A 16667-nucleotide genomic window follows, 5' to 3' on the forward strand; every position below is an offset into this window, starting at 1 on the left:
TTTTTTTTTTGGTTTTTCTCTGGTACCAGGAACCGAACTCACGACCTTGCGCTTGCCAGGCAGGCGCTTTTGCCGCTGAGCTAAATCCACAGCCCAAGGCTATTATATAACATCAAAAAGTCCCATTTAAATTCTTAAACAATCTTAAACCTTTATGTTTCTATTTGCTTTCAAATTATATAAAGCAAAATATTAACTATTACAAAGAGGAATAGATAAATCCATCAGAGTGAGAAATTTTAAAAGACTTCATTTAGTAAATGGATAATTCAGGCAAGAAATCAGTAAGGACTTGAAAGATTTTAGCAACACAATTAACAAGCAGATCATGTGATCTAATAAACACACAGAGCTTTGTATCCAACAAATAGCATTCTCATATTCACAAAATTCATAGCAGCATTATTCACAATACCCAAGATGTGGAAACCAAATGCCCATCAACTAGGAAACAGATAAAACAAAATGTGGTATAATCATACAATGAAATGTTACTCTGCCATAAAAAGGAATGAAATACTGATACATGTTACAATACAAATGATCCATGAAGAGACTGTGTTCAGTTAAAGAACGCAGAAACAAAATTATAATGACAGGGAGATCCACACAAAAAAGTTGCCAGAAGTTGGGAAAAGGGGTAAAGAAAACTGCCTGGTAGGTTTTCTTTGAGGGTAATAAAATTACACTGGAACTAGCTGGCTAGTGGTAATGACTGTACAAATTCGAATAACTAAAAACCCCTCAATTCTACATTTTAAGAGGATTGTGAATTATATCTCCTTCAAAATTATACCCATAATCTAAGAAGAAATCTAAGCTAGGCATGACTATGCACACCTGTAATCCCAGCACTTTGAGAGGCTGAGGCAGGAAAATCACGGATTTGAGTCCAGACTGGATAACACAGTGCCTGTCTCAAAATTTTAAAAATACGAGAAAAGGGCTAAGGATATAGCCCAGTACAATGATCGTAGGTCCAATTCCCACTATTGCCAAGGGAAAAATAAGACCAAAAAAAGTCTAACATTTAAAGCCAAGTGTGGTGGCACACACCTGTAATCCCAGCACTTGAGGCTGAGGCAGGAGGACTGCCACAAGTTCCAGGGTAGCCTGGGCTACACAGTGAATTCAATGCCAGCCTGAACTATGTAGTGAGACACTATCTCAAAAAACCAAATAATAATTATGTAATAATAATAGTAATAATAATTATTTTATGTCAATTATCCCTAATATATCAAAGGAGTTGATCCAATTCCATAAAAACTTCAACAATTTTAAAAAATTTTATTGGTAATTTTAGATATACATAATGATAACATTCATCATAGGGAATTTGTGCCTATACCTGTGTCTTGCTTCCTTTTTTTCCATTCCCCCTCCTCCCTTCAACCCCTCTTTCCCTGCTTATTTACTAAAGCTCTGTTTGCATTTTTTTCCTTCTATTCTCTTTTTTTTCTTGTCCTTTCTTTCCTTTCCCCTACCACATTCACTTCTCACTTTCTTCCAATTTCCCAGTATCTGTTATACACGTTTTGGTCCTTATTTACATTTTCAGTTTCTCACCCCAGAGAAACAATGCAGTATTTCAGCACGTTCAGGGCCAGGGATATAGCTCAGCGGCACAAGCGCTTGCCTGGCAAGCACCAAGGTCATGAGTTTGATTCCTGGTACCAAAAAAAAAACCAAAAAACAAGCACATTCAACAATTTTTTTGTACTTGTTGACTGAATATACTAATTATAAAATGTGTAAGGAAAAACAAAGGGTCAGGTATGATTAATTCAAACAAAGAATTATAAAACCACAGTAACTGAGGAAGGAATAGAATGGTCCAGAAATGAACTGGCCTTATGAAAAAAAGAATAAAAGGACAAAAATAGACCCATAAAGATATGGAAAGGAAGATACAGTAGTCACTATGGACAAATGCAGAGAGGATGGTGCTAGTTATAACTGAAAATAATATAGATCCCTACCTCATAAAAGACACAAAAATTAATGCCAGCTGCATTAAAGTTTTATATATGAAAAAAGAAAAAACTATAAAAATACAAAAGAATAGTTTTATAATCTTTGGGCAGGAAGATTTTCTGAAACAAGACAAAGGAAAGAATAAACTATGAAGTTAAAGCTGGACTTTGTTTAAGACAGTATCTCACTATGCAGTTCAGGTTGGTCTTAAACCCACTTTGTAGCCCAGGCTACCCTTCAACTCACAGAGCTCCTCCTGTCTCAGCCCCTCCAGTGCTAGGATTACAGGCATGCATCACCACGCCTAGAAAAGCTGGATAAATCTGATTATATTAAAATTTTTTTTAATTTTTGTTAATCAAAAGAAACTATAAAAAGAAGAAGCTACTAATGTAGCTCACTGGCAAAGTGCATACTTAGCATGCACAAGGCCCTGAGTTCCATCTTTAGCAAACCCTACCCCAAAATAGGGAACACACACACACACACTCACACCCCAGAAGATAAATAAAGCATATATAACTGAGAAAGAATTAACATTGAAAATATTTAAAATGTTTCAGAACTAAGTATGAAAATAAAAACCCAGGGGAAAAAATGGGCAAAAGATCTGGGCAGGTATCTTAAAGAAAAAACAAAAATAGTTCACAATCATATAAATATTGCATTTTTACTAAAAAGAGAACTGTCAATTCAATCTACTCACCTGCCGAACTCATAAATATTAAAAAGCTGGACAATTATCAAATCAGATATCTTTAAAATTTGATGTTTTCTTACCTTGTAATAGGCCTTTGCATTGTTGAAAAGCAGCTGGAAGTCAGCGGTCAGCAGATTAACATCATCATACTCTTCCATTTTTAGTTTTTGCTGGATCTTCATCAAGTCAATGGGCTGAGAAACCACTTCATAATAGTCAGGCTGATTTCTGTTATAATACAATACTTTTAGTGATATTAATCCAAGGTATGTAAAAGTTACATTTCAAAACTGTCTGTGTAATGTCCAACATTCCAAGTGATAGACCAAGTTACAATTTGTCATAAGACTCGCTCCCATTACTGTAACTAAAAGAGAGTAATAAAAGCAAAGTAGAGATGTACACCCATTTCAAAATACATATTAATGATCTAAAAACCTAAATTACAGCTGAGGATACAGCTCAGCAGCTCAACCACCTTCCTGGCAGCGTAAGGTCCTAAATTCAATTCCTAGTACAAACAAACAAATAAAAACCTAAATTAACATCTGTGATAGGCTTTTATATGTTAAATATCTAAGAACTAAGGTACCAGCCCTAAAGCCTTTAAACAGATCTTTTACATGTGAAGATGAACATCTTTCATGATGTTCAAAAGTGGCTCAACACAAGACACATATTTCACAGCTCTCTATAAACATACCAAATTTTTCTCCAGTTAGTGATCATACATTTTCTCACCAAATACTATCAAGTGCCTATTACTCATACTTCTGTAATATCAATTACTAAGGTTTCAAAGGACAAAATAAGGCCTTTTGCTTATGGAGCTTACCAAAATGAAGAGATGTAAGATACTGTACATCCACACATGACCAAAGTATCTTTTTAAAAATAAGATGTACAGGAACAATAAACACAGAAGTCAGCAGTAATTGTATCTTAGAGGGGAGGGATAATACAGGACATAAAGAACTTTAAACACTAGTATAATGGTAATTTTTTCAATTCCCAAGATAATTTCTTAGGTTTTGGTTTATTATTCTCTCTGGATTTTTTTCAGCGTTCCATAAAACAAACCTTCTGGAGAATGATCTGAGTAACTCTTTCAATTCTCCCACAGGATTTTTAGTTTCCCTCTAGATGTAGGAGATAAATTATTACATACAAAGAATGCCATGGTTAGTATCTTTCTTGGGACCTTGGCAGATTCATTCTTTTAGTGTGTATATTAAAAACAACATTTTTTTTAGCCAGGCATGGTGACGCATACCTGTCCCAGCATTTGGGAGGCTGAGGCAGGAGAATTGCTGTGAGTTTGAGGACAGCCTGGGTTACAAAGGGAGCTCCAGGCTAGCCTGAACTGCATAGCAAGACCTTGTCTCAAAAAGATTAAAAAAAAAAAAGAAAAAAAATTTAAATTTTATTCTGACATGAAGTGTAAAAGAACACAAAAAACTTTTTAAAAAAACATTTGAATAAGCTCTGACATGATAGTCTATCACCCCTGATGTTTTAGTGTATTTCCTACAAACAAGGACCACAATTCAACCATCAAAATCAAGAAATAAATTTTTTTTTTCGGTACCAGGAATTGAACTCACGATCTCGCGCTTGCCAGACAGGGGCTGTATTGCTGAGCTAAATCCCCAGCCCTCAAGGAATAAATTTTGATGTGGTACTCCACCTAATCCCCAGACCCTATTCATAATTTGCCTGCTATTCCTAACTTGTCCTTCACAACAAAACAATCAAGTCTAAAACATGTTGCATTTACTTGTATTTTCTGGTTCTTTTTATTCTGAAATAATATGCTAGCCAAACTTGATTTTCATGATCTCTACACTTTTAAAGATTAGGAACCAGTTATTTTGCAGTCTTTTTCAATTTGAGTTTTTCTGCTTTCTGATGATTAAACTCATGTTATGTTTCTTTGGCAGGAGCCTAAGGGGAATGATACTGTATTACCTCACTGTATCCTATCGGGTGGCACATGATTTTGTCTTGTTCTATTACTAGACAAGGTTAACTTATTTTTTCCTCCTGGTACTGGGGATTGAACCCAGGGCATTCACACGGAGCTACATACCCATTCCTCTCCCTTTTAAAAAATTCTGACACAGGGTCTTAGTAAATTGCCCAGCTTGGGCTCCAACTTGTGATCCCCCACCGCAGCTTCCTGGAGTGTGTTTCATTATAGGTGTGTACTTGGTTGATGAGATTAACTTCAATCACTTGGTTTGTTAGGCATCCTCCTCTACTGACCAACTTACTCTCTCTTGCTTTGTATTTTATGGCAAATACCTTCAGAAGGCTCACTTCTCATTATACTTTCCATTTATTCATTTATTTATATCAATATGGACTCCTGGATTCCAATATTACCGGGTGGGTTAAAAACCCATTTGATAATTATTTTGATGCTCAAACTGCTCCAGGTTTGGCCAGCAGGAGTTCTTTCAAGTCAGCTTCTCATTTCTTTTTCTTTAAAATAGTTTCTATTTTCCTTGTCCTTCTGACATGTTCCAATCACCCTCTGAATACCTTATTACTTTCTGGAATCATGTAACATTCCATGTTCATCTTATATTTTCCTACCCCTAGGCCTAGAAATCAGTTAAGGATCTCTGGTTCCTTTTATCATGGTAAATGGTATTTAAAAACCAAGATCTGAGTGCAAGGCTGCTCATTTCTGCCTTGGCGTTGTTGCTCCCAAGCTGCCTCAAGGACAGAACAAGGGAATATACCTATGCTTATTATACTGTATATTGGAAACCATGAGTCCATACCAGTATGAACAATTCCAATTCAACGCAGTAGTCACTCCAAACACAGGGCTCAATCCAGTTTTCTTCCCCTTCTTGCATATCCCTTATCAGCTAATGGGATTAGGCTCTCATTATCTATAACATTATCTGTAATGTATTTCTGGCTCCCATTATCTATAACATATTTACATATGTGACTAGTCTCTTGTATGACATCAGTTTTCTCTTGTTGCTATCCTATCTCCAGCCTATACTGCCCTGACCTCCTCCTTTGTACTAGACCATATTATATGTAGGCACCCTCCTTCTACCCCCTCAGGTTCTGACATTTTACTGCCACCACCCCCTCTCTAAACATGGACATTCTCTGTCTTTCTCTGCCTAGGCCCAAAACCCTGTACCACAAAGTCCTCCTATAGGACCATTCTTCCTACCATGCTCGGGCTCCAACACTCTATGATGCAACACTGCTACTGTCTATCTGCCCTCCTCCCCATTTCCAGGGTTCCTTCCTTGCCCCATCCCTCTACCTCTTGCCTTCCCTGCAGGTGCCTACCTTTCTCAGCCTTACTTAGTGGCTTCTGAATGAATTCTTCAGGGAATAAAAGGAATATTCCATCTGCTATTCAAAGAAAGCATAGCAGCATACCCAAGACCGGCCTCTTCATTTTCAGAACCCAATGAAAAGACTATCTTAGGCTACCAGATTTTGTTACCAGATTCCTCACATTTTCAGAGTTATCACACAGACAAAAGAAAGATAAGGATCTTGAGATAGAACATGACCAAAATAGAGTCCCTCTGCTTTCAAAATGTAACAGTTCTACTGATTTTTTCCATTTAAACATACAGAAAAACCATAGTGAAAACTATGATCCAGAGTTCATAACACTATTAGTATTTTTATGAACCTTCCTCTAGACTTTTAGGTCCACCCATGTATATACAAACAAAATTTAACAAATTTGTGTAGTACACACTCTTTCATAAAGGTTTTCTCTGTTTTCCCAATAGGCGAGGGCACCCTGACACAATATGACTGTAAAATAGCCATAAGCACATTATAGTTTAAACCTGAACAGTGAGTAATAGCAGCCCTGATGTACAGAGCCTGCTCAACTACACTCTTCTTTTGTCCCAGGATGACAGCATTCTAAACTGCTGTACTGGCTACTAAAGAGCATATTCTTCATTCTCACTGTAGCATTCATGTCTTTCACATGCCTTCTTCTTCTTACTGGCCAGTAGCGTAGCTGTGATGAATCATCTCAGACCACGCAAGCAGGGATGACACCACAAGGACAACAGAAAAAACAGACAGTACTTAGGCCCTGGGGACTTCACAAACTTTTATACAGGAAAGAAATTTCTCTCTTCTTTCAGTCACAATTAATATGGATGTCTTAGTACAAGCAGCCTAATAAATCCACCAAAGCAAGGTAAGAGATTCATAGAATGTGCAGCTCTAAGCAATACTGCTTCTCATAACCAGTTGAGAAAGCATGTCTACCATAGAGGGGCAGCGATGCCTTGGGTACAAGCCTCACATCTTCAAGGCTGCAAGACAAAAGTACTCCAGCATCCAAAGTCTCTATCCTTTGCCCTGTGGTACTAAGCCTGCTGGTGGAAAAGAGGCAGCAGATGGATATACCTTTTACATGAGGGGTTTCCTGTACTCCAGTTTGATGTTGTTCTATACAACATAATGGCTGGAAATGCAGGCTTCATAAAAAGACCTAAATCTGAACACTGATTTATCTTTTAGAAGTTCTGTAAACTCATGTTATGTTCTTACCGGAAAACTGTGATAGTATATCAAGTACAAACAACATACAGACTGGATACAGCATTGTGTCTAGCATGTGGTTAACAATAAACACCGGCTTTTATTATCTCATGCTATTTAAACCATGGCTTTTAAGAGTACTAGTGATAAAGCAATTTAAACCTGGAGACAGTTACTTTATTTTTTATTTTATTGTAAAGAAATTGCTTTCTTAATGTCTGTTTGTTTGTTTATTTGCCTTTTTGAGACAGGGTCTCACTATGCAGTTCAGGCTGTCCTTGAGCTCACTTAGTAGTCCAGGGTGGCCCTGAGCACTCAACAACCCTCCTGCCTCACCCTCTGCAGTGCTGGGATTACAGGTGTACACCACCATGCCCGGTTTAATATTGTTTCAGATTGTTCATTCTTAATATATAGAAATACAACTGGGCTACACAATGAGTCAAGTCATATATCTGATAAAGAGATCAAATCCAGACTTTACAGAGAACTAAAACTAAAAACAAAAACAAATCCTCAACTTCAAAAATGGGCAAAGGACTTGGACAGTTACCAAAAATGATGTACAAATAACGATGAAAAAAGTAATGAAAATCATTAGTAATTACTGAAATGCTAATCAAAACACAATGGTACAGGGTCTTGCTATGCAGTGCAGGCTGGCCTTGAGCTCACTTTGTAGCCCAGGCTACAGGACTCACACTTCCTAGTTTTAAAACTTACTACAACCCAAGCACACTTAGTAACAGGGATAAGTTTTGAGAAAACATCATGAGCTAATTTTGTTATAAAAACATCATAAAATCAACTTACACAATCTAAAATGGCTACAATGTCACTAAGCAATATGATCTTATAGGAACACTGCATATGCAGTCTATCAGTTATTGGAAAGTTATGGGGTACACAACTGTATAAAGCTACAGTAAGAGTGTGTAATAAAAGTGTACAATAGAATAGAACAGACTTGAAAAATAAACTCTTAAGTATATGGTCAAATAACTTTTCTTCATTTGAGACAAGGTCTCACTAAGTTGCTAAACTGCCCAAACTGGGCTGGAACTTGTGATCCTCCTGCCTCAGCCTGCCAGGGATTATAGGCATGTACCACCACAGCCAGCTTCAAATGATTCTTGACAAGGGTATTAAGACCTTTCAGTGAAGAAAGTATAGTCTTTTGAACAAATGATCTGGGAAAGCTGAATATCTACATGTAAAGAAGAAACTTAAGACACTTTACACCAAATGGAACTCAAGCTGGGCATGCTCAGAAGTTGGGGCAGAAGGAATGCAAATTCAAACCCAGTCTGTGCAATTTAGCAAGACCCAGCTCAAAATAAAAAATAAAAAAAGCTGGGGTGTCACTCTGTGTGAAAGACCTAGGTTAAATCCCCAATATCAGGGAAAAAAATGTTTAATTCAAAATGGGCTTGCCAGGAAGCCTATAATCACAGCACTTGGAAGGCTGAGGCAGGAACATCTCGAGTGTGAGGCTCACCTGGGCTAAATGAGTTCAAGCCCAGTCTGCACTACATAGTAAGACCCTGCCTCCAAAAACAACCAAAAAAAACCCAAAACCCAAACCAAACCAAAAAAAAAAAGGCTGACATAAAGTGGGGCAGGGGCCTTAGAATGGACTGAAGTTCTAAATATAAGCGCTAGAACTGTAAAATACAGAGAAAATGTTTCATGACACTAGACTTGGCACTCATTTTTTAAATGTGACACCAAAGACAAACTGGACTTCATGCAAATGGAAACCTTTGGGCATCAAAAGGCCATATAAGAAAGTGAACAGGTAATATGCAGATTGTAGGAAAATATTTCCAAGTCATATATTTTATAAAGAGATCAAATCCAGACTCTACAGAGAACTAAAACTAAAAACAAAAACAAATCCTCAAAACTTCAAAAATGGGCAAAGGACTTGGACAGTTACTAAAAATGATGTACAAATAACCATGAAAAAAGTAACGAAAATCATTAGTTATTACTGAAATGCTAATCAAAACACAATGATATATCTCCCACCCTTTAGAGGACTCCTATAGAAAACAAAGAAGGCAAGAGGGAAGGAGGACAGAGGGACAGCCGAGATAGATTGGGTTTCTTTTTTGAGACTGCATCTTGCTATGTAGTTGTAGTTCAGGCTGGCCTTTGACTCACTTTGTAACCCAGGTTGGCCTCAGACTCATGGTGATACTCTTCCCTCAGGTTCCTGAGTGCTGGGATTACAGGCATGCACCAGCACACCTGGCGGCAGGGATAGATTCTAAGAAATACACTGTTAGACCATTCATTATTGATAAAGATGTTAAGGAGTTGGAACTCTTGTCGCACTGTTGGTGGGAATGTAAAATGGTATTGCTATTTATCACAATATGGTACATGTCCAAAACACATCAGAATTAAATGATCCAGCAATCCCATTTCTGGGTATTTATTCAAAAGAGGTGAAAACAGGATCTTAAAGACGTATTTGCACACCTATATTCACTTCAGCATTATTTATAAAAGCTACAAAAGGGAAACAACATTAGTCTACTGACAGATGAACGAATAAACAAAACAGGATATACACATACAACAGAAAGAAATCCTGTCAGATGCTGCAACATGGAGGAATAATCTTGAGGGCAGTATGCTAAGTGAAATGAGTCAGTGTCATGGTTTATATGTGAATGTCCCCCAAAGCCTCATGTGCCCTTAGGTGGGAATTTTGGGAACTGCTGGAACATGAGGATATGAATTAGTACACTGAAGAATTTATAACTAAATGTGATTTGGGAAGTGAATCCTGATTGGAGGAGGTGGGTCACTGGGAGCGTAGCCTGGAAGAGTCTATCTCTCTCTCCCCTTCTTTGATCTCTCTCTGATTTCTGCCGGCCATGTCAGAAGCTCCTTCTCCCCTGCCATGCCACCTTACCTGGGACCCAGTCACTATGGACTCAGACCTGTCAAACTGAGTCAAAATAAACCTTTCTTCCTTCAAGTTGTGGGTGTCAGGTATCGTGTCTCAGTGATAAGAAAGTAACTAAGAAGCCAGTTGTAAAACGACAAACACGGTATAATTCTACTTCTGCGAGGTATCAAAAGTAGTCAAATTCATAGAAAACAGAATAGTATTTGCCAGAGGATGGAAGGATGGAAAAATGGGGAATTGTTCAGCGTTTAACAGTTTCAGTTTTGTAACATGGGAAAGTTTTGGAGGCATTTGCACAACAATGTTAATATATCTAGCACTTATTGAACTGTATACTCAAAACTGGTTAAGACCACAAATCTTATTTTTTTAATCATTTAGAAGTATTAATTTTTTAAAAAAAAACTTTATTGTATCTTCACAACTAAGACTAAAGATGGACCTCTTTTATTTAAGCCATTCCTTCTAAAGAGAAACTAAATTACCAAACACTTTAAACAGAGATCCTAGACCAAATCCTCCAGCTGTATTGATGTGTTTCTCACTCACCTTCGCTTTGGTGCCCTAATGAAGAGTTCACAAAGAAGTCTGCCCTGTTCATCCTTATAGTCTCGGATAGTGTTGTAGAGTTCATGGCAGACAGCAATCTACATATATAGAAGAAAAACCATTAAAAAAGTAAACAGAAAGCCCATGTAGGTGTAAGGGTTACAGACTACTCTAAAAATAAAATAAATCCTTTTGACCCAGAAAAGGCAAATAGAGAAGAAAAAGGACAAATCCCCAATTGCCAGATGAAAATTCAAGTATGAAATACACTGTATCTCTCCTTTGGAATAATCTAATTATATCTTTCGTATCTTTCAAAAGATTTATGTGACTGGTGATTTTTTTCTTTTAAATTAAATCTGTTCACACCATTCTCTTGCTTTAAATCATCCAATAAAGGGATGATTTCATTACACAGAAAATAAAATCTATACCTTTACCCCCGCCTACAAGGACTTACATACTCTGGCTGGGTGGAGTTCACCAGTCTCCTCCCTCTTGACCATTTTTCTGTAATCACAATGTATCAACCCATCCCTGATCCAGCTCTCCTACATGGTTGGTTGTATTTTTATGCAGTATCTTCCAGAAGATTCAGGCCAAAACAGCCTAAATCACACAAACTTTGCTTACTAATTACCACTAGCTGATAGTATTGTTTCTTCATTTACTACATTCTGCTTTCCCTACCTTGGAATCTAAGCTCCATGTGAAAAATAGGCTTACTTCACGCATACCTATATCCCTATCACCAGAACAGTACTTATTACATGACAGGCATACAATTATTTGTTAAGTAAACACACATCATAAATACTGATATTCTTTATTGTTTTATAATATTAAACTATACTGTTACTATAAGACTTTCAGTTATATACTTTTCATAAAAGAAGAGTTAAGAGGAAAAAGAAGTGAAGAAACCTTATGTCTCATATACTTCACCATAAAAGGAAGAAAGGGTAGGAAAATCATGGGAAAAGCAGCCAGAAACTGCACAACTCACAGGATCTACTGTTGGAAGATTGGACAGTCTCCTCCTTTTCCTGCTTGGGCCTGGTGTGGGCACAGAATGGTGTCCGTCATCAAAGTCCCCGCTAACACTGCTGGAAGGAGAAGTAGCTCTTCTTCTCTTGGAACCCATGGAATCCAACTTCTTCTATAAGAAATAATTAGCCACGTTGTTATATTTAAATTCCAGCTCTGCCTCTAAGCCCTCAATTTGTGATGTGCCACCAAACTTTCTCTTTGACTTGGGAGGATATTTTAACTGTTGCAAAGGAGTAAAACTGGCTGTAAGTTTTTTGTTTTACTTTCAACTTTGATGGTTTAACCACTGTGGGCTCCAAAGTTACCTTGGACTGGCATTTCCCAAACCACAAAAAGAGAGTGGTATAACAGTATCCTGAAGGTACTGATCCCTAAGCCCCTGAGGCAACCAGGTAGCCCTCTTGAGACAGAGGCTCCAAAATAGTAACTGATATCAGCAGCCTCATCTGCTTTCCTGCATGCTTTACAATTATGATCATTTTCCAAGTGGGCCATGATGGGGAAAACATCAGGAAGCAGTCTCTAAGGCAAATAAGTAGTAGTGGGGAAAAAAGTAGAGGAATAGTGGAAAGTTATCTTTCTAGCATTTTAGATTCATCCTTAAAATGAAACCTCGAAAATGAAATTTCCACACTCACTGAAGCGGGATCCACAAGGTATGCCCCTACAAAACACTAATCATGACTTGTCATATGCCAGCAGAAATAGCAAAATGGCACTTTGAAACTTCTGCTAATCCAGACTACCTCTTTTTCAAATATATGATATGCTCTATACCTGCAAATATTGAAATTATAACTTTAAGTCTGACTAGATCAGTGATAGTGAGCTTTTTATTTATTTATTTTTATTTTTTGGTACCGGAAATTGAACTCATGACCTCAGGCTTGCCAGGCAAGCGCTTATGCCGTTGAGCTACATTCCCAGCCCTAGTGAGCCTTTTAGAGTGTTTAATGATTTAAAACAGCCTGCTGCAGCACACGTGCCTTAGGTTTGCCATCACTGAACAAGATGATCAGCAAGAACACCTCATAGGTAAGTTTTTAGGTTTGCTTAGGTATTCAGAAACACAAAAATACTTGTTTTTGTTTTGTTTTGTTTTGTAGCAGTTATAGGCTGGTTGTTTTAGGCTGGCAGTTTTAGGCTGGTGGCTAAGAAAATAATCTTACCATAATTTTACAAATATATGCATTTGACTATAACATAAAAAAAGTCACTGAAAGAATCTGTTACAGTTACAGAGAAAGGGTATATGCTGAAAAAAGTCTACAAGGAAGGCTTATGCAATATAATAATAGTACCAAAATAGTACCCAACAGTATGTTGTAATTTCAAAAGTCTTTTTCTAAAGCTAGACAGAAAAAAAAAGGATTCCAGTTTCAATCACAACATTCATTTTCAGGCAACTAAAAATGAATAGGAACAATAGAACACTGGCTGCCAGTAGTGCTAGGAGAAAAGTTGGGGATCTCCAGGAAACAGAAAACAGCAGCAAATTAAACAAAAAACTCTGGTAAGCAACTAAGAAACAAGAGGAATCTCATACATCTTCCTCCAAAATAAAGTTCACATGGAGTTTAAAATAATTTACCATGATGGTATTCCTTTAGACTTTGTTTTCTGCTGTAATTATATGAGTTTGAAGTTGGCTAAAAGCTTCTAAAAGCTTAAAATAAGGACAGCTAAGTTTTGTCAGTATTTATTCAGCTAACAACCTGGCCAAAATTCAAGTTACAGGAATTAAGGACCAATCGTTTGTGAACAAGCTAAGACAAGGACACAGGTGAATTTGATGAACACAGGAAGGACCTTTTATGGAGAGGATCATAAAAATTTAAGAAAGATGGAAGGGGAAAAAAACGACAGAAAAAGGAAAGGGTGTAGATAATCAGTAATTTACCAGCTTTACCAGAGCACAACCAGCGCCTCGAAAAGCCAGTCTCCTCATTATGTCTGAAGGCCAACTGAAGCCAGTGAGAAGGCAGGACTTTAGAAGTGCTGATTCAGTGTTAGTATATTCAAAACTGAAAGAGAAGGCAGAGAAAAGGGAAATCGAAAGGAGTCACAAGAAGTAAAAATGAGTGCAGATAGAAAACATTCAAATAAAACTGCTAAGAAAGATAATGAAAACTACAGAAAACAGGAATATCAGTTCTCTTGCACCTATCAAACTGCTGCAAAGGCTCAGGCACTAAGAGTACCTGATATTTCCTCTATTTTATTTATTTATTTTTGTGACACGGTCTTGCCATGCAGTTCAGGCTGGCTTCAAACTTGTGGAGATCCTCCTACCTCACCTTCCCAAGTGCTGGAATTACAAGCATGTGCCATCAACCAAGCTCATTCCTCCATTTTAAAACCAAATACTTTCATATGCTTAAAGGTGTCACACTGAGGTTCCCCTTTACTCACATGGAATGACTGTCAATTCCAGGAATGAAGCATGCCTGCCCAAATGCCTCCTAGTCAATAAGAGCAGAGTTCAATCACAGAGCTGAAAAGGAGAGTGAACACATGTGTGAGGCTCACATGTGACACCAAGCATTAGCAAGGCTGGAACAAACCAAGAATGGCTCATGTGAGCCGCATGTGGAAAACCCTTCCCCTCCCAAAATTCAGAAAAAGACATTTCTTTCCTGTTTGCATTGGGAAGACATCACATATAAGCTCAGCAAGGTTTCTTTAAAAAGATTTCAACTATTTTGGCAATTTAAAATTATTTTTATAAATAATCCACTGAAAATCAAATGATAAAACATGTAACACAATAGTATAAGTATGTTGTTTAGATGATATAATATCCAAAAACTCCAGAAAGCATTAATTTACTTTGGTAAGACAAGAAAAAGATGCAATCTAAAGACAGTTATCAAAAATTCTGAACCCAAAAAATACCTTTTAATATGTAATTTGGAAGTTTGGCCACAAAAGCAATGTGCTGAGCTGAAAAACAACAAGACACAATGTCAGAAGATGAGGAGCTCCAGATTTTCCACCTTTCCTGATCCTGCTTGAGTTATAGCCTCTTACATCTGTTTCATTTTTAAACTGAGAACAAGTATACATACATCCTTTTGGACTGTTGTTACCATGAAATGAGGCATATAGAAGTCACTTTGAAATTTCAAAGCACAACTCTAGGACTACATGCTCCTTCTGCACAAAAACAGTCTTCGTTTTTTGTAGCCTTGTCCTATAGAAAAGTGTTGGATGCACACTTTATCTTTTAATATAATAAAAGTACACTTAAGCGAGACCTTTAAAATAAATGTCGATGTGTGTAGTTTAAAGAGACATCCCTTCAGTAACTGTTTTTCACAAAGAGGAAAGAAATGGCCCGGCTCTGTGGAGTGTACCTGTCATCCCAGCACTCTGAGAGGCTGAAGCAGGTGGATTACAAGTTTGAGTCTGGCCTGGGCATCTTAAGGCCCTGTCTCAAAAAAAAAAAAAAAAAAAGCCTGGTGATATAGCTCAGTGTGAAGATTCGTGGTTCACTCACTTTACTAGAGCGGGGGTTGTGGGAGAAAGGAAAGAAACAGATTTTGTAGTTCAATTCCGGGTGTAAGCCACAAGTCCTGAAATCTGATAACCAACAATAATTGACAAGGAGGAGTAAAGAATATGTAATGTGTAACTGGAAGAATACTGGCTCATACCCAAATTGTGTATTTTGACAATATATAAACTTTTAGTATTCTCCTGTGTTTCCAAGGATATTCAGTACTGTAACACACGCATAAAAATCTTGGAAAACAAGAGACTCAAAGGCAAAACAAATAGAAAAACATATAGTAATCCTATTTCCCACAGAAAAATCATCCTTTAACGTTTAAGTTGTTTTTCATACTTACTCCTTAGTTACCTACTTTTCTTAAATAAATGTAAACAAGTCATATACACTATTTTGTATCCTGTATGTTAACTATGTGAAAATTCCTTTAAGTCAACATTCTTCCTAACGTTTAATGGCTTGATAGCAGTTTATTATATACATAAATATACAACTCACATTGGACGTTTCAGTAAAGAATTATTATTTGAGGTATTTTGTACACTCTTAAATTCCAAGAAAGTGACCAAGGCCCTTCCAGCAATCAACACACGTATCTGCTAATTTTAACCTCAAATCCGTCTTCAAAACATACTTTCCAATCTTCCATTTTGGATCTTAAGATTCAAACTATGATCAAATGGCTAGCAATTACCAAAGCAAAAACTATACTTCTCTTTACTATTGGTATTATGTCCAAATTGCTTCCAAATTCTATTTGGGGAAAAGTGTACTATTAAATAGGGGCGAAGGGGAAGCCACTAAAATCACTTTTGAGGGGTCCAGGTTAAAATGTTTTACAACATATGCTACTACATTATTGTAAGAATTTCTACACTCACTCTACTATTTATCATTTACTTCTCAAGGTATCTTCTACATTTTTGCCCCTTTTCCCTCCTTTAAATCAAAATTATTGCCGTACAGTAACAAAGCAGCTTCCCCTCCAGAAGTTAAGGTAACTTTTTAAGGGGTAAAAAATATTTTATGACCAAAGAATGGTTTTTAAAACCCCAAATCTATGTGGTATTGCAGACGAAAAGCTGAGATATCTAGTCTCTACTCTGAACAGATGTCCCACGGAAAAACACTCGGCTCCAACAAATCATACGGAAAGAAAGAAATTTCTTAGGAGAGTTTCTGCCGAACCGTCAAGAAACAAGAACGGAAGAAGAAAGGCCCCGTGTTGAGGAAGGAAAGGAGGGCTTTCCTGACCTGTCACTGGTACGGGCACTAAGGGAAACGTTGACAGCTTTGAAGCTGCCCCGAGACCAGCGGGAAAGGCGGGCGCGGGAGCTTCCGGGCCCCGGCGCGCCTTTGTCCGGGCCAGCAGGTGCGGCGAGGCTGCTGGGCCCGCGCGAGGC

The 16667-nt window shown here is 37.5% G+C and overlaps 1 protein-coding gene across 13 annotated transcripts in view; it reads right to left on the reverse strand.

Annotated features, from left to right (window-relative positions):
* Window positions 1–16667, reverse strand: part of Pbrm1 (polybromo 1) — a gene marked incomplete in the record, with an annotated part of 135009 nt that overhangs the window by 117865 nt on the left and 477 nt on the right. For 7 of the 13 annotated variants that reach the window (XM_013515587.1, XM_013515585.1, XM_013515580.1 and 4 more), the window contains 6 exon segments: window positions 2758–2905; window positions 10704–10801; window positions 11710–11862; window positions 13654–13777; window positions 14166–14247; window positions 14649–14696. In XM_013515587.1, coding sequence (XP_013371041.1) covers window positions 2758–2905; window positions 10704–10801; window positions 11710–11862; window positions 13654–13701 — 447 coding nt within the window. 13 annotated transcript variants of the gene reach the window in all.

This window comes from Chinchilla lanigera, unplaced genomic scaffold (genome assembly GCF_000276665.1).
Source record: "Chinchilla lanigera isolate Chin_1 unplaced genomic scaffold, ChiLan1.0 scaffold00029, whole genome shotgun sequence".
NCBI lineage: Eukaryota > Metazoa > Chordata > Mammalia > Rodentia > Chinchillidae > Chinchilla > Chinchilla lanigera.